Consider the following 26,385-nt stretch of genomic DNA (forward strand, 5'->3'; position numbering starts at 1 on the left):
GCTGAGCTGGTGGGAGTGGTGGTGTCCCCTGGCATGTTCTTGCCCAGTGTTTTTCAGGATCAGGGCAAAGAGAAAAGTCAGCAGTGCCCTGGGGGATGCCAAAGTCCTAATTAATGATGAACAGAGGAATTTGCATTTTCCCCCCTCTCTCTCTTTCACAGTTTTGATTCTCCCCAAAATCTGTTTCTGCAGGGGGGCAAAACCAGACAATCAGACAGAAATAACTAGTCCCTTTATTATTTGGTCCATCTGTGTGTCCAGACTTCGCACACCCTGATGCAGATCTGCTCATTCTTAGTTCCACTCTGCCCTTTTTTGCGGGTCATGAACTCAACACAGTTCTTGGGGAGGGTCACCAGAACCTCCTGTTTCCAAATAACTCAGCATTTCCCATCTGTACTGTCTTGTTAACCGTGTCTGTAGTGGTCTAGGCTAGACTTGAACTCCTGGCCTAGGTATAAGAGACATTTCCATTTTATTGTCATCTTAGTGAAAAGAGATACAATACACAGTTGACTACCTGTTTGCAAATGTGGGCTTTTGACCCTGGTTACAATTTCAATTAGTGTTACTTCATTCCCAGTAGCAGAGGTCAGCCCATCCCTGCATTATCAATGCATAATAAAATTGCCCAGTTTGCTCCCAAGCTGAGAACCAACGCCATTATCTGTCCAAAGCACAAGCCTTTGTTTGCACAGTTGTAACCTGCTTGGTTAGAAAAACTGCCTTAAGCTATGGCTTAGATTCTTTTTTTCTTTGTCTGAAAAATAGTCACACTATTTTCAAGGAAGTCAAAGGGTTTTGAAGTGGAAATCCTGTCTAAATTTCCTGTACAGAAAGAATAAATTGTCAGGAATGGGAAACACAAGTCAACTACACCATATGACTGCACAAAATGACACATGATAAACATGCCAATACTTCATATGCCCTTGGGAAGGAAAAACAAGCAGTCTTGGCTTCACCAGTCTGATAACTGATTTTGTGTTTGTGGGATTACATTTTTCAAAGGTGGAAATATGCTGTCTGAGAAGAAGAAGCAGAAAGTATGAATAGACACAGACCATGCTAAAAAGAAATATTTTATTGCTTCTCTACAATGCCTTTCCTTTACCTGGAATACAAGTTTACTTTTTTAATAATGTGTCATATAGAATATAGTTACATAATTTAAAGAAATAACAGTCTCTGATGTGCAGTTACTGCTCTGTGCTCCCTTTATCACATCCTGCAGGATGTACTATAACACAGTCCTGCATTATCTGAATCAGGGGTTAGCCATGTGTTGCAGAGATTCACTAAGTGTTGGGTAATACCTGCATTTTTTTGGGGGCCAGCCCCACTCTGAAGGTGGGGAGCATCTTCCCCCAGGGGCCTCTGTCTGAGCATCTTTGTAAATCCCTTAAATCCCTGACCATCTTCAAAGACTTGAAGAAAATTTTCCTTCATCTTTGAAGGAAAAACAAACCATAAATGGTTTCCATACTTTTTCTGTTTTGAATGCAGTCAGCATTTAGTTCTGCATCAGCAGTGGGTAGGAGGTTTAGCATCTCATGACTTGGCAGAACCAGCGATAGAGCAAAAAATTTTGGATGAATAGTTTATTCACCGAAAAAGGCAATTTAGGGTGACTAGAACAACTTGTGAGTCCCTGCCGAGTTAGGTGGACACTTTCGGATGGAACCTGAATAATGGAAGGAGGGTGGGAAATTTCATTTCAGCATTTTTAAATTAAATATTTCTTGCTTGTTTCTTGTTTTGTTTTGAAAATTGCCCACATTTCATTTTAAAAGTGGAAGATGAAGTAGATATTTCTGGAAGAAAAAAAAGAGAAAAGTGTTGAATAAAATATTTTTGTTAATTAAAAAAAACAGTTGTTTTATTAAAATAACTGGAAAAAGTATGTTTCACATTCACCAAATATTGTCATTTTTTTCATTCATCCAACAAACAAGCCAAATTAGTTATGTCATCATCTCGGAACAGGCATTTTACTCTGACGGTAGCAGCTTGGGTCCTGAGTGGGACCTTTGGGACTTGATTTTAACCCCATTTCATCTCAAAAGGAAAAAAGGTCACCAACCAGGCTGGTTGTCTTCCCAAGCTGCTCAGCAATGCAGTAAGTGAGCTGCTGAAGGACACTTACAACTTCCACAGGACTCGTTCACCAATGAACCGTCTCCTGTCAAAATTTGCCCCATGCTATAAGCACTTATTTTCCAGCAACAGAACAGTAGCTCTGATAGCTTAACCTTTTTCATTGCAAAGCACATTATGGAAAGAGTGTGGACATTAAAGTCTTGAAGAGGCAAACAAACATTTACCACAGTCTGGAATACAAAAGCTTTCATTATCATTCCCTCCTCCGCAGAAGCAGCCCCCTTCGAGAACAGGTCCCAAAGCCAGCTGTGATGGACAGTTGCTTTACTTCTTGAACACTTCATGAGGATTTCCTCACCAGGTGATTAATTTTAAACTTGGTGGAATCTAAACCACTTTCTGTTTTATGCCGTATTTTCCACTAAGCTAAAAAGTCTTTTTGACCTGACCCGTCAAGGTACCGCACAGTGACTGTGACACTTTAAAATTGCACGGTGTGAAGGATAATTAACTGGAAGGTGTTGCAACAACAGAATAGTTTAAAATGACTGAGGATTTAGGACTGGGAAAGTAATTTGCATTTTCTGATATGAATTTGTTTTAGAATGTTGATATTTCATGGGGGTGAAATAGTTGGGTGAAAAGAAAGATCCAGAGTAAAAGTGAGACAAAAAGTAAATACTTTCCTTTTAATAGTGACTGACAGCATGTTCTTCATTCAGAAACTTCTTTGCTTGGAAAATGTGATGAAACCAAGACTGGTGCTTTCAGCTTCAGCTATATAAAGCTGATATGCAGGAAAGAGATATCAATTTCTTTATTAATTCAAGATTTGGAAAAAAAAAAACCAACACAGTAAATTTTATGATAACAGAATTCCATGTAAGTGCTTTGATTTAAAAAACTAAAGTGAAATTTAATGCAGCATCAATGCCTTGTACTGGAAGGCAGTTTTACATAACTTTTGTTTCAGTTTTGATTTAAAATGTTACTTTTTTCTATTTCCATATTTCCAATCCAAAAAATTCTCAGAAACTGTTTTCCCCAAGACATTCTTTTAATGCATAGGAGAAATTAATTTCAAATTGTAACATTTTCCAGTAGCTGAAAATTTTCTTCTTTAAAAAAATCTTGCCTAGAATATGGTATTTTGCAGAAGTAGAGGTTTGGGGCTTCATATCACAGTCAAAGATATTTTTTTCATGAGATCCTATCAACCAAAATAATGGAATATATGCTTTTTAACACAAGCTGAGCACCTTGCACTGCATATTGAAGTTATTATCACAATGCAGAACTCTGGGAGAGAATGGATGTGTCTTTATTTCCATTTTACACCTGTTCAACTGAATCAGAGAGTTAAAGCAGTTGTCTGGAGTCTCATGAAGCTGGCCCTGTAGCAGAAATAGAGCTCACATTTGGGTTGATTCACAAATGTCAACAAATGACAGCTGCTCAACTGCAGGACCCATAACCATGTTTTCCCCAGCTTGTCTCCACAAAAGCATGCCATGTTCTGGTGGTGACACATGGCGATATTCCGAAAGGTACCCAGAAGCTGTGAGAGAGTCATAGTGCTAAAATAAAGAGAGCTGGAAAAGTGGAAGGTTTAATCTTTGCAAGGCCTTCATGAACAGTGTGATCCTCCTTAGACTTTCATTTCCAGGAACTTCACTGGGGTCATTGATGCTACAGCAGTGCTGTATGGAGCATAAAATAGTCTTTTATTTACACAGTGGGCATGGCCAAATAACAAATGTGGAAAATTATGAAGGGAAAGGAGTTGCTTTGTCACATTTACTGTGCTCAGCCTTATCATACTTGGTTCTTGGTGCAGACAGCTCTCACTCTGAAAAATTTCCCTCATTACTTGGCCCTAAAACATTTACAGAATATCTGAATAATTGATATAATTTATGGTTTTATTGGTGGGAGCCATTAAATCCCCTCTCCCCAAACAACATTAGAGAGGAGGCTCCGCAACATGCAGTAAGAAGTGGAGCAGCTATTTAAAGAAAGAAAAGGGCAAGAAAATCTTAATGTGCTTTCTGGACATGATAACGTTGAATGAGGCAGAGTTTGCAAACATCCACTTCTAAAATTACTGCAAAGTAAATGGATCCAGTGTGCTGTTGGAGTTATGGGCTTTTCAGAGAAAGTTTTACAAGGTCTACCTTTGAAAAAACACCAATCACTACTACTGCTTGGTAGCTTGATAATGTTTACTTTGAATTTGTAGTGTTACTGCACACCTTGCATTCTGTTCTGCAAGTGAAATTATGGGAAAGGTGGAAAATGCTCAGGTAACAGTCTCTATTACATAGGCTGTGTGGATAACTTGTTTTATTCTGCTCTATACGGTATAGGATTACATCCAGACACTAGCTAATAGAGATGATTCACAGGCTTTATCTAACCAACGTAGACTATATCAAGCAGACATATATACCTGAAATAGCCATCCAAAACTTCAGTCTTGGTCAAAAATGAGAGACTGGGATTTTTAGGGTACAGTTCATCTGACTATAGTATAGATATCTACCTTCCACTTGGATACATTTTGTCCTAAAATGCTTATTTCTTACCATTAATTTCAAAAAAACACATGTACATAACATGTTTTAAGTTAGGTGAGACAAAACCTTCTCCAAAAAAATCAGGGTCTATACCATCTTACAAGTACATAGTAGTGACTATGGAGCATGGAGCATGGACATGGTAGTTAAGGAAGCTGGAGATACAGTATTGTTTGATGAGTCCTTACCAAAGCAGGTGATGTAAGCCTTTTAGTTGAGCAAATATACGAGTTTTCAAGCTATACCATGATCTGGGAAAAGACATAGCTGGTAACACTGTTTTTGATTTTAGTGGAAGAACCTCCTAAAGCAGTGGATGTGCCTATGATACCACGAAGTACTCAGTTTTGCAGAACCCAGTTCCTACGAGTGTGTCACTCAGCAGTTTTTTTAACTGAAAATTAGATGTGAAAGGTTCCTTGTACAGTGCAAAGGAGAAATAAGCACCTAGGAATGAGATGCATACTAGAGCTTGCTGAGTGGAGAGTTTCCTGTGGAGATAAGTGGGAAATGGCTGAGGAGCTCTTAGAATAAGGCATTTCATTGACATGTGAGACACCACGGTAAGAAGCCACAGCATTTGGTAGGCAAGTGGTTATAGCACTCACCTGGAATGTGCAGATCAAATTCACATCCTTTCTGTGCTCATCTCACTGAGGAAATTGTTCCAAGCGCCATGAAATACTCTGTGATAGGGCCTTCTCAATCCCTGCACGTGTTTGGGACACAGAGACAGAGAATGACTTCATGTTCCACTGCTTAAGATTTGCATCTAGGAAGGGGAGACTCTGTTCCCAGTCTCCAAGCTAATGGATTTTAAGTGTTTTCATACAAAGTGGAATAGCTTCAGCAAGGGTGGTTGAGAGAGGTTCGCTTCAGATCAGCCTAAGAACTGGTAGATGTGACTATTTCCTAGTTGAAGAAAGACACAGGTTAAGGTCAGCTAAAGCAGACAGAGACCCTAAAATCCACTGAATCTTTGAATTGTGCATGCTTTAGATACCAAAGTGCTGGTCTAAAATCTGGGCACTCACTTTAAGACTTCTCTGGAAACATGTACCATGTGAGGCCCTCCTAGGTTTGGTGTGATAGAGCAACATCATTTTCCATGAATAGAGGTGGCTAGAAAATAGTCTGACTTCAGAAAATTGTATGGCCTTTTAGGCTTTTAGCAGCATAATTCTGTACATACTGGGGATACATAGATAAAATTACATAAAGTGATTTGAAAACAAAGGGATCAGCAGGACTTCTCCATTTATTTATTTTTAATGTGCTGTTTTCACATATAAAGCTGTGCCATGGTATGGCAATGGCTAAACAATAAAACAAGCTCCGTACCTGCCAAGTATATCGTGATTCTCTGATTCCAGCCCAGCAGGCCGGAGTCAAAATAATCCAGCTGGCTCAGCAACAGTGTGGATGCCATTTATGGCAGCACTGTGTAAGTGGCAGGAAGACTCACTTGGGGATTCCTTTATTATTTTACCCTCCCTGCTTTAAGCCCACTAGGACAGGATTTGCACAGTCAGAAATGCTGATTCTTGTGGCTTCAGCTCCCTGCATTGTACTGTTTCTGGCAGCACAGTCCAGCTGTTTATGCATGTCTAATACATCTCCTAAGGGCATTTGTAAGGCAAAACAAGATGCCCCTTCAAGGAAGGTAACACACAATCTTAACTCAGCTACATTTTACAGAAATTACAGTGACTTGATTCCTACTGCGCCTCAGCCTGTGGCACATAGTGTCTGGGACATTGCCGAGTTTCCACTGGGTTTCACAGCTGCTCAGTAAAGATGTAACTTGTAAGAATTTTTTATGTGTGGGAGAGAGAAATGCATACCTGCTGTGTATCTAATTAAAAGGCACAGATTCATAGCATCACCTTAGCCTGCTAACTCCTTCTCTTCCATCTCAGCCTGTGCATGTTGCATTGTGGGCATTGCAGTGGGCATGGCAGTGTGGAGCTGGAGTACAGCCTCAGCTACAGAAATGTATGTTCCCATCGTGCAGGTGAATAACAGTATTTGGCTCCTCTGAGATGTCCTGCTCAGTGTTCAGGATCTGCAGGATGGAGCTCTGTATCCTTTCTGCCATGCTTTAAATGCCGGTTCCTCTGCTCATATTGCTTGCTGGAGGACATAGCGCAGTGTATTCCCTCTGACATTAACAAAAGATATTCTACAGACTTTGAAAAGTGATGCCATTCAAGCACAGGGTAAACAGGAGCAAAATCAACTGAAATAGCACTGATGTGCTTCCTTTCATCATAAATGGTAGCCAGGACCTTAAGAGCAAGGTCATTTTGAACAGTGTGTGCAAAAGGTAGCGGTGGAGTTTTCCAAGGTGGAGATTGGGTCTAAATATTAGTGTTAGATACACAACACATCCTTTTCTGCTCTCTTTTCAGACACCTGTATGTTTTGACTGCATTGAAATGTTTGGCCTGCAGGGTATTATTCAGACTTTAAATACCTTTGATGATTATAATTTTTCAGAGTTTAGGTACAATCCGTTTTGCTTATCTTGATTCAGTTGTATGGTGGTGCCATTTGAGGTGACCTTGGGTATCTGAGACATCTCCAGAGGGCTGGTTAGTGTAATACTGGACATTTGTGCTCTGCTGGATTAGCAAACGGAGGCTAGGTGCCTAATCTGGCAGTATGTGATGCTTTTATTTAGACAACTGATTAAAACCCCGTGTGTCTATGCTTAGACAGTGGTTCTAAGCTCCTCTTTACAGACATGAAGATGAAGAAGCACTTATTTGGGTGTTATTCATCACATCCCAAAGAAGACATCTAAAACAGTTCAGATGCATTGCATCCTAGAAATGCCTGTCCTTCTTCATTCCTTGATTTATTTATATCAAAGGAGTTTCGGCAACTAGCTCACGTGTACGTTGTAGACATTAAAAGTCAAATGATTTTAATTCCACCCTGGATGTAATACCTGATAAACAAAGGAGACAACCTGCTGTTGCCTAATCAGAAGATCTTTGCTTAAAAACTGCAAGACTACAAAGAAAGGCGGAGACCAAATACAGCTATGGAGGACAATGTACCTTTGATATTCATAGTGTGTAGCTCATTAATTGGCTACTGTTTGTCCCACTGTGGGGGTAATATGATAAAAATCTTGTGACATCACAGTGCTGTAATGCATCTTATTTTATTGCGGACCAGTCAATTCAAATCAGAATAGGCTTTTACTAAAACAGAGGCATTTGGTATTTGGGTATTTGTAGTAGATAATATCTATGAAGATTTATTTTTCTTATAGAGTTTTTGGATAAAGGTCAAGCAACTAGGATCGAATATTTAATAACACACATATTAGTAAAGTCATATCAACCAACAGGATACAGTACCTTGAGTTTACTTTGAGGTTATGTATACCAAACATAGCTAATTAATCAATATGGTAATTGGTTCAAAAAAGATGAAAAAGGTGATAACTATAAACTTTCTAGAGTTGTTTTTCAATAGGTATTGTATCACGCGTTGTATTTGTATTCTTTCAGTTAAACTGTGATTGTGACTACAAGATACCTGTATTTTGTTAGACTAATCCTGATTCTTTTCCTAAAGGCAGTAGCTCATAATGCGTGTATTCTTTGTGAACACACATTTCCTTTAATAGTTGGATTATTCATTTGTTATAAGTCATTAAACTAACAAACCAAAACACAAAACAAGAAAAAAAACCCACCTCATTGAACAACTGGAACTCATGCTGTGCAGAAATATGTTTATTTTTTCACATCAATATCTTCAGCTCATGAAGAAGTTTAAAATATAACATGCTGTGTCTTATTTCTTTGTAGGTCTCCTATGTAAAAGCTATCGACATCTGGATGGCCGTGTGCCTTCTCTTTGTATTTGCTGCATTACTGGAATATGCAGCAGTCAACTTTGTTTCACGGCAGCACAAGGAGTTTCTGAGGCTTCGAAGAAGGCAAAGAAGACAAAACAAGGTACAGCTGCTCTTTACTTGGGATGACTGGGTCTGCCCTGACAGCACGCTGACGTGCAGTTGATTTCTCACCTCAGTTCTTCTTGCCCTCGCAGAAGAGTCTTATTCTAAAGTTTCCTTTTGAGTGATTTGCTCCTTGATAAAGAGCTGAAAACTGGCTGCTGGGTTTATTTGCAGTTTATGAAGTTATTGATGAATGTCAATAGATTGGTCACTGATTCCAAGAATTTTGTTCTCTTCTTGCAATTGCTGAGGCAGCTGCACTTTTACCTGTGAAATTAGATTTTCTTCTAATCCCCAAGTATTATGCTATTATGTGGCACCCACTAGCAGATAAGGAACAGTTGGAAGCAATGACATAGATAGAGTACCAATATTATTTCCTTGACATCATCCAGATGTGCCGACATCAGCACATGCTTGAGACCTGTCTTTTCTAATGCTACCCTAGCTAGTCATGCTTAAAATGGGAGATTCCTTAAGGTAGCCCATTACAGAGTGATCAGCAGTTCTGCCCTCACTTCTAAACCACCAGCGACTGGTGTCTTTCCCAGCTGAAACCAGGAAACATGGCCACTTTAAAAAAGAGAAGGATTAGGACAATTTCCTCTCTACATTCTACTTTTTCACAGTTTATTACTGATATTAACTTCAAATTTTTAGCAAAGGGACTATTTGTGAGTACCGTTATCACAGCATTTTATACCAGTGAGTGAAACGTGGAAGAGAGGCTTGTTTTTAACCTAGATGTCAGTCTGGAAATATTTTTAGGAAGACTGTCCACCTTTCCTGATTTTTTCTTTAGCAAACAGAAAGACAAGAATAGACATTAGATTGAATTTTAGTCCAGTTATGATCATTCCCACAACTATAAAGGCTCCATCCTTCCTGTGTCTGTCACTGGTTTTCAGTATCAGTAGAAACATTTAGGTTTACGCTGTACATATGCATTTGCTAGATGAAGTAAATATTTGCTTGAGCTGCACGAGTGCTTCAAGACACAAATAATGGTTTCCTTTAGAAGAGGGATGACAACAATGGCACAGGGCATTTGTGTTTTGACAGGTCTGTCTAATAAATATTCTGTAGCTAATGTAATATTTGATGGATGCTCTGGGAAGCAATCCAGTGCTGTTCTCTGGTTTAATATTATTGTCAGGTGAATTGAGACTCCCGTTAAGATTAGAATAGGAGAGAGCAGAAATGCTTCCCCGTCTGCCAGCACACATGCCAGATGCACTGCCTTTGTTTCCAAAACCAGCATGGCAGCAGCAGAAGCTGCTGTATGGGGTCTGTAATTTCAGGTTTGGATACGATGTCTTATATAGAGATGAACAAGTAGTCAAGAAGCCACCATTGGTAAGTAACAGTATCCAATGGCATCACTCAAAAATTATGAGGTTTTGGTCCATGGAAATGGTCATTCATCTGCTGTGGGAATGATTATTCCGGTGACTATTTACAGAAGGTTATTTAAAACCAAATCACCAGAAGACCTGCTTTTACCCTAAGCCAGTTGGCACGTGGATTCTTTGCAAAATGGGTAATGCCTTAATGAAATACAAGGAAATATTCTGCTGGAGTAAGAGACACCTATCCATTTGCACAGGCTTGCTTTCACTTTTCCTATGAATCTGGTTGCACAAATTTCAAAATAGGGCATAGTGTTACTAAGGCCATCTCTTTAGGAGGTGTTTTCTGCATCTCTTTACTTGAGTTTGTCTCTCACGATTTTCTCAGTTTATTTTGCCTTGAAAGTGATTCATGTTTTGCATGATGGTCTTCTCTAACTGAGTCCTTCCTCTCTTTGTGTGTTGTGTATGTGTGTCGTGTTACCGCTGTGATATTCTCATTCTTGCTGCTACTATCTGTGCTGACACTCTGGGGACAGGCACAGACTATGACTGTTGGGAATGAAAGCGTCGAGTCCATGCGGCGCATGAATGGCTTGCGGAGCAAAGAGTCATCAGCTTACGGGACAGTGAATCAGATCGGCAATTCAAGTTTGAGGGTAAAACTGTAGTGAGAAAGAGAAAGCAAGAGAGAGTTTTAGTGTGTGCAATGATGTCATAAATCAGCGAAGTGGATGATTTTGATGGCATCACTAGTAGTCTCTTGTATTCTCTTTGCTAAATGTCCCCACAAAATATACAATACTGTCCCCAGCATGAACAGCAGTTTCATGTTGTACATTCTTGTGGTCCATCCTTATGCTTGCTTTTTTCCATGGTCAGCTTGTGCCACCCCCATTCCAGACCTCCCAAGGAAAGTGCATGTATATTCAGTATCCTGGTCCTGTATAAATATAGGGTGAATGGGGGGGACAGGAGCATAAGAAATGTCTTGAGACAGAAAATCCCACATTGTGTCATCTTCCAGGTGAGCGCATTCCAACAAAACTTGGTATGTATCACGAAATGCATTTTTATTGGTATGATATTTATTCCTGAACCGTCAACCTGCAGTGTTCCTCCTCATGATGTCCTGAGCCCTGCTTAGTGGAGTATGAGTATCTATGAATGAAAAAATGTATTTCGTTCATTTCTTTTTATTTGCTTGGAGAAGACCCATGGAGCTGAAATCTTTCACACAGCATAACATGTAGCAGATGTGAAGCAATACGATAGCAGCTGATAGATCCAGATTACGGGTGAGTTGTGGAGGTAATAAAATCAGTGATGGAGAGAGAAATGAGCTTAGTGTGCAGCTCACTGCTTGGTACTTGTGGCTGAGAAATGAAATTTATTCATTTAAATAAAATGGGACCAGGATTTAAATCTCTCAGGACCTGATTTCCCAGAATAAAAACATTGCCTGAGCAGCTTTGGAGCTGTAATGGGCCTCTGACTTTGATCAAGCTCTGTAAAGTTATGTGATTATAAGATGCAGATGATTTCAGTGGATTTTGTATGCTGTAAAGGGAATTAGTAGCTTTCAAAATCAAAGCAAAAATCACAGTTCACATTACACAGCAAAATTAGATAGAGGGTTTGCAATGCCATAAATTTTTCACTTTCAGAGCTATGATATCAAGCAGTAGAAGAGAGGCTTCATTTCTAGATACTTTCTATTGTAGAAATAATCATATTTACACATATACAAAACTGAACATAAAAAGAAAAATTTCAGGGTCTCTCTAGAAGATAGGACCAATATTACTGTGCTGTCACTGGAAAGCTGATGTCATACAACTACCAAAACAGTCCAAGTAAGCAGTCAGTGTTGCGTGTCTTATCGGTCACATGGTGCTACTAGTCCAGCTAGGGTTCTTGTAAGGCTCGGTTACCCTCTCTCTAAGGAACACTTGCAGAAACCTCTCTTCTACTTTTGAATATTGTGTATTACATATACTGCCAGGACAGTACACAGAGGGTTCATGTTGCTGCAGTACTTTTGCTGCAAAGCCCTAAGAGCTGGAGCTGCACTGGCATTGATTTCCCCTGGAGAACTCCCACCACAGAAGCGATGCGCACTTGAGAGGTGAACAAAGGAGACATACCAAGATGGAGATTTCTGGACCAATGCTACCACAGCCACAGCTCGGTACTTTTCTGCTCAAGAGAAGGACATTTGTGTGCAGAGGAGAACAGAGCAACATTGCCTGTGGTGCCACAAGAAGCCTCACAAGCAGGGAGCTTGACTTGCTGAGGTATTGCTCACTGAACTAGGGTTTATGGTGAATGCGAATCTAAAAGTCACAGGCAAGTCATTGTGGCACAGTCAAGAGGAGACAGTGTAAAAGAGCGGTGATTGAATATTTATACTGCATCATTCAGTGCCAATCTGGGGAGACAAAAAGCAGGTGCTGAACTATGCCTGACCAGGATTCCTGGGTTTAGCAGCTAGATCTACAAAACGAGAAAAATACCGTCCTCGGTTTTGTAAGCCTGTATTTCTGTCACTGCTTTCATTATTGCTTCTGCTGGGTCTTGTTCTTCTTAGTGCTGCAGCCCTCAGAGCATTGCATGAAAGCACAAGACACCTTAAGAGACCACCAGATCTCTCAAGCAAAAGATCAGACTGGTTAATATTTCTCTAGGAAAGCCCAGGTTGTGTTGTTGATGGTCCAGAAATTGTATTTACAGCTGAGCCATTGACCTGTCATTGCATTAGAACAGATTACACTACCAGGACCTGTTGCCATCTTCCATACAGAATAAATATCTATATCCTTAGGTAATAAGTGCTTCAACCTGTCTGCCTTCCCCATGCAGTTTCTGTTGGAGGAAGCATTCAGTGCTTGTCCTAAAGATTTGTATAGTCTTCCTGCTCACAGTGAAATGCACCCAACAGTAGCAATATTTCACTGCTGAGAGAAATGGTTGCCTATTTATTTTATATCATGATACTACTTTTTGCATAGAGTACAGGCTGCAGAAGCCATGTGTCTGATGGTACTGAGGATGTAGTAGTTTCATTATATTTAAATTTGCATAGTGCCAGATCACCTGAAAGAAAGGAATTTCTTTTTTAAATATGATTTGTAATAATCAAACAAGATTTGCTTATTTTTCAAATTTATGTGTTTCCAGGGAAGCAGAACTCCCCTGTTTACACAGGTTCAGTCATCCCTTTTTGAAAACAGTAATTATTATGTTATATGATCAGTAGTCAAAATGACTCACAGTACGCTAGTATTCATGCCATCGTCTCAGAGATGGCTTACTAAATAATACGTGTGGTGGTTACCACTGTGACCAAGAACAGGGGTTAAGTTTGGGACCGTTAGTGTTAAAAGAAATACTTTATATCTTGAATGAAAAATTGTGCAGCTGGAGGCTGTGACAGACTTTAATCCCATGTGCAGGGAACACAGAGCAATACAAATAACAATGCTGCAGCCAGGGGGGTTCACATGCATGCAGATTAGCAAAGGGAGGCACAAATGGTGTTTTCAAATGAAAAAGCTGGGACTGAGACTAAGTGATTACAGCAGCAAAGGATAACTCCACTAAGCAAAGATGGCAGCACCTGGACGAGTGCTTCAGAGAACTGCTGGTCTCTGGATGGAGCTGCAGGTGGCAACGCAGGTAGCCCAAGTGCCCAAACAAAGTCACTGCGACTGTCAAGATGATATAATATTTTCATCTTTAAAATGGAGAAGAGTTACACATTGAGTAACAGTGATTTTCAAAGGCCATCTCTGCCATTTTAATCATACTGAAATCTCTCCATCAGCCCCCCCCACCAATTTTCTAAGATTTTCTAGCCTTGCCCATTGAAAAAAATCAGTGCCTTCAGCCTGACTTTGCCTTTAAAACACTTGGTACTACTGTCCCTGGTGGAAATTTTTGCCCGCTAGCATCCGTGTGCACCGCACTCGGCGGAATGACATGCTTGCTTCGTATTATGTAAGGTGCTGCATCATGTGAATAATGGAAGTGCTCAAGGAAAGCCCTTTCTGCTGAGCTATTTTTGGTACTCACCAGGCGTGCTCAGGCACACGAGTTTCATTGTGAAAAATAGGAATCCGAGTCTGAATGGCTTTCTCTCTCACACACATGTTGCTTACTTAACGGATTAAAGAGCACATAGCTTCTGCTTTAGATAAACACCCTCAAGATATCGCGGTTACGTTTCTTTCTCCAGGGCAATTGCATTAGCGCTTTAATGTAACTGTGCAGAAAAAAATCCAGCAGAAGATAAATACACAAAAATGATCATTTAGCTTGAAGTTACAATCCCGCATAGGGCTGCACAGAACCAGTTAAATAATAGACACAGTACATTTCAACATGTTGCCATGTCACCTTGTGACTTCATCTGAATGTCCTTGCCTGTCATTTTATTGTGAGCATGAATAGGCTGGGAATGGCCCTAGTTAATATCTTTATTGTTTATTAAATGGACTTACTACAGTGAGTTTAAACATTTAAACAAAAGAATCATTTCAAACTGGAAAAACCTCTGGTTATAAATCCATAGTCTTGCTCTAGACACAAGTCTAAAGAGAGACAGGAGTCCTCAAAGAAAGAGTAGCCTGCAGGAGAAGAAGCAGTTCAGCCATGGTGGTGATATCCTTGCAACAGATCAAAAATCTAGTAAAAGCAGTCTGTCCAGGTGGACAAACTAAGCTTACTGGAAATGCAGATTTTCCAGTGAAAAGGAAACACAGGCAAAGAAACAGTGAAAGAGAGAAATTGGTTTTTATAAGGGACTGTTTACGAGTGTCATGAAAAGTTAAATGGAAGCTCTTTCCTCCCATATTGGAGGAGGGAAGGTAAAAAAACCTCAAAACAAGTATCTGTGTTTCATGTGTTTTGCCACCTCAGACATAATAAGATGATGGACTATATGGAGTGGATTTTTCAGCCCAAACCAAGAAACAGAAGAGAAAAAGGATAGTTGCATTTCAAGGGAGAGAACTCTGAAAACCAAATAAAAAGTTGGATACATTAAACATTCAAAGGCAGACTCATTTATGGAACACGTAATACCAGTTCCTGAGAAAGACGTCCAAATATCAAGTCCCAAATATCTAAGCAGTAATCAAAGCCGGTAGAGTACAAGCACACAAGCTGAAGTAATGGAATCCAGGTACCAGAGAAGAGGCAAAGCCAGGAGAACAAAATCAGGAGAACAAAATTCATAGTTCTGGGGTGGGGAAAAAAAAAAAAAGGACAGGGAAAAAAATGCCTAGTCTAGAGGTGGTGGAAACCAGAGAAGTTGAGAACTGACGGGGAGTTGGTAAGGCTGCAGAATGGTGAATCTTTATATCCACTGCAATGATCAGAGTGGTGCAACATCGAGTACTCAGTAGGAGCAGGGGACAGATAATCAAACTGTAGGGACCAGGCATGACATCAAAGCAGCAAGTAGGACATGATACAGTATAATGACTCACGTTGGCCAGCTTGCAAATACTTTAGCAAATTACTCCTTAACCTTAAATAAGATATGAACAGGGTATAAACATTGTAAAACTAAGTGTAAAGGGGCTACAGAACAGTAATATTACAATATTTCAGATCTGGGATGACCAAATGACTGTATACTGTACCAACTGGGACAGGTAGGACTGGAAAAGCCAGAAGGAGTACTCGATAAAGTTTTTTTGTTTGCTTGGTAGTGTTACTTTGCTTTAGAAACTCCAAGACCTCTCTTGTACCTACCCTGCACACAGTGGCTGAAAGGATCAGCTTTGAACTGACAAGCCTTGGGGACTGAAGTTTGCACTTCACTCGAGTGAGTTTGTCCTGGTAGTTACTCATGAACAGCAGGAAACACACCAGAAATGAACTCTACAGTTTTCAAGCTCATGAAAGGTACTCTCCAGCTGGGTGCAAATGTCTCATTTTTTATTATACCTATGGGAGAGTGCAAACTGAAAATAGGGCAGAGGAAGCTAGAAAGAGCCAGGAAACAGTGTTCTTATTTTTGATGCTTTAAAGCAACGAGAAGTAGCTTTTCAAGAATCACTTGCCACAGGCACAAGCTTTTGTTTTCCAGATTATTTTAGAAAACGGTGATTCTTTTGCTGGATGTGTTCTGGCACACCTTATTTCATGGAAAAAAGCCAGTTGAATATGTGTTTCATGATAAAAAAATGAAGAAAGGGGACTTCAGGAGGAGTATGTTTAACCTAAACTGCCCCTACCCAAGACTCCAGAAAGAGAGTGAAAAGCCATTGCAGTCCCAAGATTTAGGCTTAGGCTGCACAAGGGGTCAAGGAAGCAACTTTGCCCCAAAGCTGGCTCCTTTGTTCTTTCCCTGTAGGTAGCTTATCATTACTCTTTCCCTGCCCAGAGTCAGGACCCACTAAGGCTCAGGTCTCAGGGTTTCTTACTGCACTGATGGTCAGGTCGTCTTTCCAATGTGGGGGGAAGACACCTGGGAGGAGAACAGTTTCTGATCCCACGTTGCCAGGCATCTGTCATGGTGCTTCATATCAGTTCTGAGTTCTGTCCCGAGCTTCATTTTTCAACAGCGGAGTATTTCAGCGTGAATAAATATAAATTAGTATTTCTGCAAGAGAATGAAAGGGTTGCGCAGTTAGAGCCAAGCATAATGCAGGCTGAGAATACCAGCACTGCTGTATCTGTGTATTTCTACCCTGACTTGCAACTGTGCTCACCCTGCACATCTCCGGAGCATAGTACACCAGTTGTATCAAATTACACGGTAAATTGGTGAGATGGGCAAGTGTTCAGTAGGATCCATGAAATGCATATTTACATCTGACCCAATTAATCCCGTTCTCCACAGGGGATAGAAGCTGCTATTTGAATGTAATTAATTGTGAAGCATTCTGTAATGATGTTGTCCAAATGACATTGTGCAAAACCAAATTGTATTAACTAGACTGTTGAAACCTCATGCTGTCTCAAGGTCTGAAAAACTTCATGGATTCCAGTAAAATCCAGTTTTTGTAGTACTTTTAAAGAAGTGGTGTCAAAGCCGTTTGTTTCTCTATCTTTTTTTCCAGAGGGAAAACAACATTGTTTTGTCATTTCTGTTCAAGTTAACAGCCATTGCTTATGGTGAACTGATCAGTCAGAGCCTGATTCTGACACATTTAGTTTGATTTAATGATCAGACATGTTTATTTCACTTGATCCACTGCTAGAGCAAGATGCTATTTACTGTAAATATGGATATCCGTACTTGAGTATTTCTCTTGCTGCCTGTTTTTTGCTTCTTTTTTTTGGTTGGTTTATTTTTTGTAATCTAATCTATCTTGCACAAAAGAAGAAACTGGTCAACTGGGAGTGGGTGGATAGGTGGGGAAGGAGATTTTCTTTGCTACAACATGAGGAGGGATAGAGATAGTTACACTGGAAGGAATAAACACCTTGACACTCCACATATTCTGAGTGCTTCTTGCTGAGTCTTCCCAGAGTCCTCACAAAGACCCATTTCAAATTGGGAGCATCTGAAAACTCCTTGCCAAGCCCAGCCACAAGTCACTAAAAATTTACCCACTTCTGCTCTTGTGACTGGGCTCCTCCTATGGCACCTCAGAGCTGGCACAGCCCTGGCTCTCACACACTTCTTTACTACAGCAGGATCAATGTCAAGAAGAACTTACTATTGGAAAGCTCAGTTTTCCAGTGGCTAGTTGAATATATCTGGCATATTGAGTGTGTCAGTGTTTTAGCTCCTGGATAAACAGATTGGAAAGGTCAGAAAAGGCTACTGTGGTTGCTTAAACACGTGGAGTAACAGAAGTCCAGAATCCTATCTGTGAATTTCTGCATCAAGCCTGTAACTTCTCTCTGAGCGATAGCATAGCTCTTCTAATCATTTAACTTCTAACCTGTGTACATAATTTCTCACACAGATACTGTGCATTGCTACACACATATATAATCCACTTGCATAAGCACAAGTTATTTTACCAAGGTGCCAAGGTTTTACTTCCTCTGTGATATCATGACAAGACTCCTAGGAGACATGATGCCTTTGTTTTCATGCCTCACCTCACTCTCTTCAAGTGGTTCTCCATGTAGTTTTCTGAGCTAACTCTTTCTGCTAGTCATGTGGAAGTGCTCTGCCTGTGACTGACTCATTTATTTTTCTGTTAAGCCTTCCCAAGCCTACTGGTGGTAGAGACTTGCCTTCAGGTGCTCCGTAATCTTCGTCTGTCAAAAGAATAATTAATTAAAATGGAAATCACAAACCCTATTCGTTAAAGATTATCTGAGTTGCACAAATGTGAGATCTTGCCATTCTAGGAAAGCAAGTCATGCATTTCCTCTTCAGGATGTAAAGTCTTACAGGTACCTGCATGTAGCAGCCCTGATACTCTAGCACAAACTTTCCGAGAAATTGATCTATATCTGTTGTCTGTTAACTTAAGCCAGATTTCTCTTTCACTTCCAAGGAGGGCTCTCTTTTCTAATATGGTTTGTTTCTGTTGTCAAATTGACAGGAAAGAGCTGTACAACAGATATTTATGAGAAAACCTAAACGGTTTTACCACATTCACGGTCTTCAGATTTTGCGAAGAACAATATAGAACCAGAAGCTAAGTCTCCTCATTTGCCCCATCTGCAGAATTTTCATCTTGTAGGCTTTTTTCTGTGCTGAGCATGGCAGTCAAGGGAAATTATAGCAAGTATAGTCAAGTGTGATGCCACTACAGGGTGGTGAGATAGAGAGAACTTGTGCATCACAGGATGGTCTTTTAGATACCCTTGGTATCTTCTGTCTGGAAGACCTACAAGGTCCTTTTTTCACCATTACATACCTAGTTAGATGAATTAAGATGTATTTGTCTGGTCCCGTGTGTTTCATTGCATGTGCAGCATGGGTGCTTATACGAGTACTTATATGAGTACTCTGTGCTAACTTTGAAAGGCTGGTGACCCTGCTACTGTCACGGGACTTCTCATGCGAAATTTGGGGGACATTCTTGTGTTTGCAGATATTTACACCAATGAGTGGATACTCAAGTCTTCTGAAAATCACTTTGTGCTCTTGCTCAATAATTTTCCAGCCCTACCAATAGACTATACAGGTATTTCCTATAACCTTCCAGTGGCTCTTGCAGAAGACAATGACCTTTCTTGCAAGTTTTGCAAGTTCTTGCCCCATCCTTTATAGAGGAGCAGTGGCAAATTATGCAGCTATTCAACTGCAGTTTCCTTATCAAACCATAATGTCAGCTAACCTTCCATCAGATAGGTCCCTCCTCATGTATTTGTGCATGTATGTGTATGTGTGTGTCTAAGATGAAAAAGCAGAGGAGACATAACATATTTTAGATATTATTCTCCCTACATTAGCTTTACACTGTATTTCCCACATAGGTCACTGGATTTCTTTTGTGCCTATCTACCTAGTAATTGCCAGTTTCCCCCAGGCTCTCATATGCTGGCATGTCCTGCCGTGCCTGGGCTTCAGCTTTTCTGAATTTATTAATTCTAGTTCTCTCTCTGAGTCTCTTACCTTTGGGTATCATGCCTCTCACTCCAGGTAGCCTCACCAATACTTCTAGTAATGATTTCCCTAGCAAAACTAAAGAGGATTAGTTGTTCCTTGATTTATCTGCTACCTTCAAAATTATTGCTCTATATAGCCTTTTTAAATTACTTTTCAACCCTTTCCTACCAAGCATGAGCTTATTTTCTCTTCCTACCCAGTTTGCAAATATGTTTTTTGGCTTCTCAGCCTAGTCAATGTGTTCTTCATGAAGCATTTGTTTTCAGCTTAACCTTTCTGCCTAGCAATAGTCAAATTTCTTATCGCAGACCCCATAAAACTGGATTCCTACCAGAAGTAATAGATCACATAAACAATTGTTTTAGTAATGCCTACAGAAAGGTATAATAATGCATTTGGATTCTTGTTTTCAGATTTACAACTTAGGCAAAATGAACTTGTCACCTGTGACCTGTGAAACATTCTGCATTGTAGTCAGAAGGCAAAGGAACTTGGTAGGAACATTTCTTTTGCTCATTATCCAACCTTAGAAGTTAAATAGCCAGTGTGGCTTTGAAATTCATGGGGCAGCTGTTCAGCAACCAACTGCATCTCTTCACTGTGGGAAGCTCCATCTGGAGAAGATAAACCTCAAGAAGGCTGTTCCGTGTTAGGCCAGGGCATTACTTGGCGCAGGAAGCTCTGTGACAGCAATACGTCCTCGATACATCCTCCTGGGCTCCAGGACTTTGCAGCTCAAGGACTTTCTAAGCCAGAGGTGGTATTTTTGTGATGAGTAGCCCTTGCTATTTATGGATAGAGCAGCCAGTTCAATGTGATGATTTATGAATTATTAAAACACTTTTCTTAAACTTGGTATGAGTTGTTCCTATTAGCTCCTCAGTGTTTCTCGGACTAGGAGTACATATGGCCACTGGAGCTGCCAGGAGTGTACATTGGGAATGAAAACAGTGTTGGAAGTGGAGGAAGATCTTGTGTGAGGTTAATCAAGAAATAGAAATAACCAAAGCTATGTATTAAATGAAAGCAAACAGGATGACTAATCGTTTTGCAAATTGTAATGCATATTCGCAGGGTTCAGCCAGTATTTGTCATGAACAAAGTTATACTGAGTTCAGTGACTGTGCCTGCAAGGAAAGAGGGTTGAAAGAGAAAGGAGGAGAGCTAGTTATGAAGGTTTTATTTCCTGATCTGAGTTATTTCTCTTTGTACAGTTACATGAACAAGAGCAGGGACAAATTTAGCATATTTAAGGACTTCGTATAAGCCAACTTCATCCTGTCGCTTCAGATTTCTCAGGTAGTGGCTGGGGTCTTTTAGTCCATGCAAGCAAGGAAGCAAAAACAATGGAGGAAAGCAAGATTATTTGCTCCCATCATTAAAAAAAAAATATCATGAAGCACTAAGGCAGTGCTGCTGTTCCAAATCTTCACCTTTCACGTCAACTTCAGATCTTACATAAAAGCAATTGATTAGCTAGCTGTTGCAGTTCTTTTTTTAAATGTTTTTGAGCACTGCCATTTTGTTCCTTATTTTGGAGATGTCCTAGATTTGTCTGTCATGAACTTCGGTGGAGTCAGTTCTGTATTTTTCACTAATGGGTTGGTCTTTTATTATTCTGCCCTTATTGTTACCTGTGCTGGATGTTCATGCAGTGGAGATATAAACTGTACTTTTTCATAAGGACCAAACAGGCATGTGAGGAAAGAGTAATAAAAAATCCAGAGAGGGTAGCTTTTTGCAGGCACAGAAAATGTCTTGCTCCCTAGCTGTAAATACTTTTTTTTCAAGTTTGCACAAAGGATGTTTTTCCCCAAATACACGACAGCTCTTTTAAGATGCTCTAGTGCTGTATGCTCCTGTTCTTCTATTACTTCTAGCTACTGGGGTTGCCTGTTTGTGCCGTCTGTCTCTTATTTGCTCTTTGATCTTTGTTCACTTTCCCTTGTGGCTTATCTTGTGTTATTTTGTTGTAAAAATAATCTATTTGAATTTGCTTTTTGGTATGTGAAGACTGATGATTTTGTCACCCTTCTTTGTTCTGTTACTGGTTTTCCCTTTGTTTGGTGAGTTATCTTGTGGGTATTTGCATAGCTGGGGTTGAATAACAGGCTTATATCATGACAATGGATTTTTTTCATCATTCTTTTTCGTTCACATGCTATTTTTGAACCTAACAGCTGTTATTTCCTGAATATTTTTCAAACTCCATGTGAGGCTAATAGATGGTTTTATTGCATGTGGCATCCCAGCCAGTGTTCTCAGTGTCACTTTTTTTCTGTCTCTGCTATGTGTTCCTTGCCACCTAACGTAACTCCCGTGAGTCTGTCAAATATTTACCCCCTTCAGCTATGAAACAAGAACCTAGTTCTCCTGCAGTGAGGTCTTATTCATCAGAAGGGAGATAGAAAGGTATTTTGGCATACCACACCTTAACTCTTGTGTGAGCTGCAGGCTGCCTTAGCCTAAGGCAGATGCCTGCACTCCCAACGTGCTGTACCCACAGGGGTAATTGACATGCCATGGTGGGATGTGAATTTTGACCTTTCTTTTCCCACAAGTCCTCCTCTCTTGCCTTCCATATCAAAGTGAAGATGTCTTAGGAATTGGTACCAAAGTCATGTGAATCTAGGGATCTTTTCTGCAGGCAGCTTTCGAAGCTTCGAAGCAAAGAGGCTTAGACTTTAGCCTCTTTGCATGTTTAAAGCATTACAATGTAGAGAAAGCTGTTTGGCCTGGACAGTTGTTGATTTCTATTCAGTTCTTCAAACTACAGATACAGAATCATAGGATGGCGGGGAACAGGACCAGAAGAGCCCTTGAGAGCCAGCTGGCAGAGCCGGCACCAAGCAGTATGCTTGGAGATTTACAGTTGCTGAAAATATTAATCAGTGCTCTTAAACAGTTTCTTCTGTAATGTGCCCAATATATCAGGAGTGAGTTTAAGAGAGATTTGTGAGGGATTGTTCCTCAGGGAGACTGTGAGCTGAATTATATCTCTTTGTGGATGTGCTGACCCACAGTTGAGGATTTCTGATTTATGCCCTGTAATTCTCCTTGACTTGCAAGTACTCCTGAAACAAAGGTCAGTAAAAAAGTCTCTAAACTATTATTTACCATTCTGGACAGGAATAGCAATAGGCTTTTTCTATCCTAAGGCTCTTTGGTTCCCCTTCCTTCTGCAGCAGCACAAGTTACAGCTGCAGATATGCTGCTGAAATACAGAAACACAAGTTTGTGTTTTGTAACTCGTGCCAATCTCCTGCTGAGCTGTCTGCTTTCTGAGTCTGTGCTCTCATCCTTTCTTAGCACTGAGAACTGCCCTTCACCCTATAGCCTCTTTTAGAGGTTACTCCTAATTTTAACTTCTGTCTGGACTGAGGAAACAATTTTTCAACACATAGATGAAGAGCCAGGATTAATCCAATACTTACTTTGACAGTGGTAAAAACCCATAAATGCATGATGCAGCCTGAAAACAACCTGCCTGAGCTCAGTAATCAGACATTTAAAGAACAGTGGCAGAAGAGCAGAGCTACGGATTAAGATGCATGATGATTTTCTTTATTTAATAGAAAAGCATGCAGAATTTTAATTACGATCAGGAGATTTTACGTTTGCTGCAAGTACTCATGTGGGTTGCTAACGTGACAACTGTGGTTTGACAAGGAAGGACCACACAAGGCAAGACTTGAAAACTGGCAGATAGGAATACAGTGACTATTTCATTTTGGGCCCTGCAAGAGAACACACATCTGAAATGAATATGTGACAAGTGGGGAGTATTGGATTTCCACGTGAGGATTTGACAAGTTAGACAAACAGCAGTCATATATTATCTCTGGTGGCAAAAAGACCACATGATTTATAACCTTTGAAGCAACAGGAAAACTGAACGCAACCTCATCTTATAATGATCTAAGAGAGAACTGTCTCTTTTGTTTTTTTTTTTTTCTCACTGGTTATATATAGCTGTTACAGAGGGCCCTGCTGAGCGGAAAATGGAGCATATGATCAAGGGCAGTCCAGTGAGTCAATTTACTGACTAATACTGTAGATTATCATGTCAAATATATAGCACCGGCAGTATGAACAATAATGAAGCCTAGTTTATTTCTTTCCTGTAAATTGAAATGAAGATGTGATTGGAATTGTCACACCTTGGATATATGAGCCAGATTCTCTTAATCATCCAAAACAAATTGCCTTATTCTTTATATTGACATTTATTTTAGGAGCCATTCCAAGACTGGCAAGCTGAAACCATCTATTTAAATGTGTCAAACACGTTTAAAATATCCTCTAGACAGCTGTCCCCTCAGGTGATGGTTCAATGGCCTTGCACTTTGAAATACCTGCTCCCCTCAGACCCAAAGAAGGGATAACTCAGCCTTTCATCCCATGGGGAGAAATCATTCAGCGCAGAGTCATGCGGAGACACTGCAAATGAGCTCCGGGATCATCAGTAGCCCATCCCACCATGAAGCTGACAGGGCAAGAGATTCATAGAAACCCCATCAAAAGGAGCCTTTCCTTGCCTGGTCTTCTGTCTTCCCGTGCTTCAGAGTGTCAGTGAGTAAGCATGAGGAGGGGGATATTGCTGATATTGTGTCGACTCCATGGGTATTCTTCCAGTACTTTTGTTTTCTTTCCAAATTACAGGGAGAACATATCAATTTGTTTTGTAGGTTTATAACCTTGATCAGTAAGATGGTATTCTCTGTAATGTCAAATTGAACACTGCCTGAAAAGAAGGTACAGTTAGCAATATGGTAAAATTTCCACTCCATACAGAGTTCATTCTAATTTAGCTGTGCAATACCAGGGCTCTTGTGTTTTACTGGTGTCCAAGCTCCAGGTGAAAGTCTGATCCCCTTTTGGTCTGTCAAAATTCTAGCATGAGCAAAAACTTAGGGAAATGACATTTGAATTGCAAGTCATTGCCATTCCTTCAGGGATAAAAAGTGTACATAATCAATATTATTGATTTCTAAACTCCTTTCTCTAAGAAGAGAGCTGAGAGTAATTGGAGACACATTTACTAACTGTTTGCTAAAGATGTCACAAAGCCCAAATATTGCTTATCTGTTAAGTATAATTTCCTGAAGGTGGTGTGTAAACTAATATAGAAATTAGCACAATGTTATAAATTTAGCACATATAAGGAAAAGCAGATGGTACTGCTGTGATTGGACATGTCATTGGAGTATTCCAGAGCATGCCAAATCTTTAATCTATTACTATTTGCATATATTACCACATTACTCAGTTTTCAGTAGCCTAGAACAACATGTACTGTGCACAAACAACAACTCTTTTTGCTGAGCTTTAAACTTAGAATAAAAACGAAATCCCGTTTGCCGGTTTTGCAGCACTCATTGTTTTCATTTCCCAAAGCCTCCAAATGGTTCGTGTTGCACGTTCTGGGCAGTTACAACAAAGGCACAGACTGCTCCAAGGGGCAACACAGTCAGCAGTCTTCAGCTTTCCGTGCCAGGAATGGGGCATGCTGTATGTCATGAACAGTAGTGTAAATGAGAAGCAATACATTTCAAAATGCTTTGTGGTACTGGAAACTCTTAGAGCAATTAGGACCTCTGTGGATATCCAAACGTGGATAATTTTTAAAAAATTGACTATTTCCTGGTTATTCTTAAAAGGTAGAATAACACGTCTCAGTTCAGAGGTGTACTTGGCAAGGTGGACCTCTACTGTTATCATTTGTCTTTTCTTTGGAGGAAGAGAATTTAGCTGCAAAGAGCAGAAAGGGGCAAGAGCAGGTAGGGTTTGAGGGAGGAACTGAATTTTACAAGCAGAAGGTGGAGGTCATATATTTGGAAATCAGTGAGGATGAAAGCATCAAAAAGGAGGTAGCCGAGAGCAGAACAGGGAATTAGTGAGGCAAAATGTGTGGTAGAAAAAGTAGAAAAGCAGTCAAGAAGAAAAAAGACAGGTGCAGAAGGAAGGAGACAGGGAAGCAAAAGGACCAAGAGTCGCTATTGAATATAATTTCCTTAATCCATTTACTTGTGTTTCACGTTAGTGGTTTTAAGACCCCGTTCATGTTTCCAGCTCAGAGGACAAACAAATCAGGTTAATGCCCACTCATTATAAATGCACAGTGTGTGTGATATCCTATTGTGCAGTATTTAGGCTGCCCCCAAACCCATCATCTTGTCTGGTTCTGGTAGAGTGCTTCTGCCTGGTACTCATGAGGCTATTGGATGTCCAGTGAAGTAGAAACCTGTGCTGCTGGGTCTCCCTTTGTCTTGGGTGGCTCCTGCACTGCTTCATTCATGGCTTATTGGCACATTTTCTGAACATGATCCTTCCCCATGTGTTATCCTCACACAGAAGTAAGACCTCAAGGTCAGGTGATCATGGGCCCTCAAAGTGAGTCTTGATGTCTTCCGTGTACCCAAGGACAGGCTTCTCCAGAGCTCCAGCACTGCAAACACTGATTTAGAATTACTCTAGGACACATAAAAGATGAAACATACAACATGTACCTTTCAGGAAGGCTGCTGGCATAGCAACCCTTTATTTTGGTGTTATTCTTGCTCTCTCTCCTGTAGATAAGTTAATCGGATGTTTCTTCTCCCATTTTCCTTGCTATTCTTGAGCAAAACTTGAGTTCAGGTGAGCATCTGAGATCCTCTCCCAAGAATACCTCTTCCACTGCTATAGCCATGCTTCCGCGTTTTATCTGCCTGTACCTCTCAGCACTGACTTTTCTTATATGCTATTAAATCTATTGTTTCAGGTTATCCTTTAATCAGTTTTGCCAAGTAATAAAAGTCCATCACCAGGCAATCTGTTGCTTAGCTACTGGCCTGGGCAGATGGTCTC

General features: G+C 40.3%; 1 protein-coding gene across 2 annotated transcripts in view; it reads left to right on the forward strand.

Moving 5' to 3' along the window:
- GLRA2 (glycine receptor alpha 2) overlaps positions 1-26,385 on the forward strand; it is a gene marked incomplete at both ends in the record, with an annotated part of 125,755 nt that overhangs the window by 88,889 nt on the left and 10,481 nt on the right. For both annotated transcript variants that reach the window (XM_082337828.1, XM_082337827.1), the window contains one exon: positions 8,504-8,653. In XM_082337828.1, coding sequence (XP_082193954.1) covers positions 8,504-8,653 — 150 coding nt within the window. The remainder of the gene's footprint in view (positions 1-8,503; positions 8,654-26,385) is intronic.

This window comes from Platalea leucorodia (genome assembly GCF_965183815.1).
Source record: "Platalea leucorodia genome assembly, chromosome: 2".
Classification (NCBI taxonomy): domain Eukaryota; kingdom Metazoa; phylum Chordata; class Aves; order Pelecaniformes; family Threskiornithidae; genus Platalea; species Platalea leucorodia.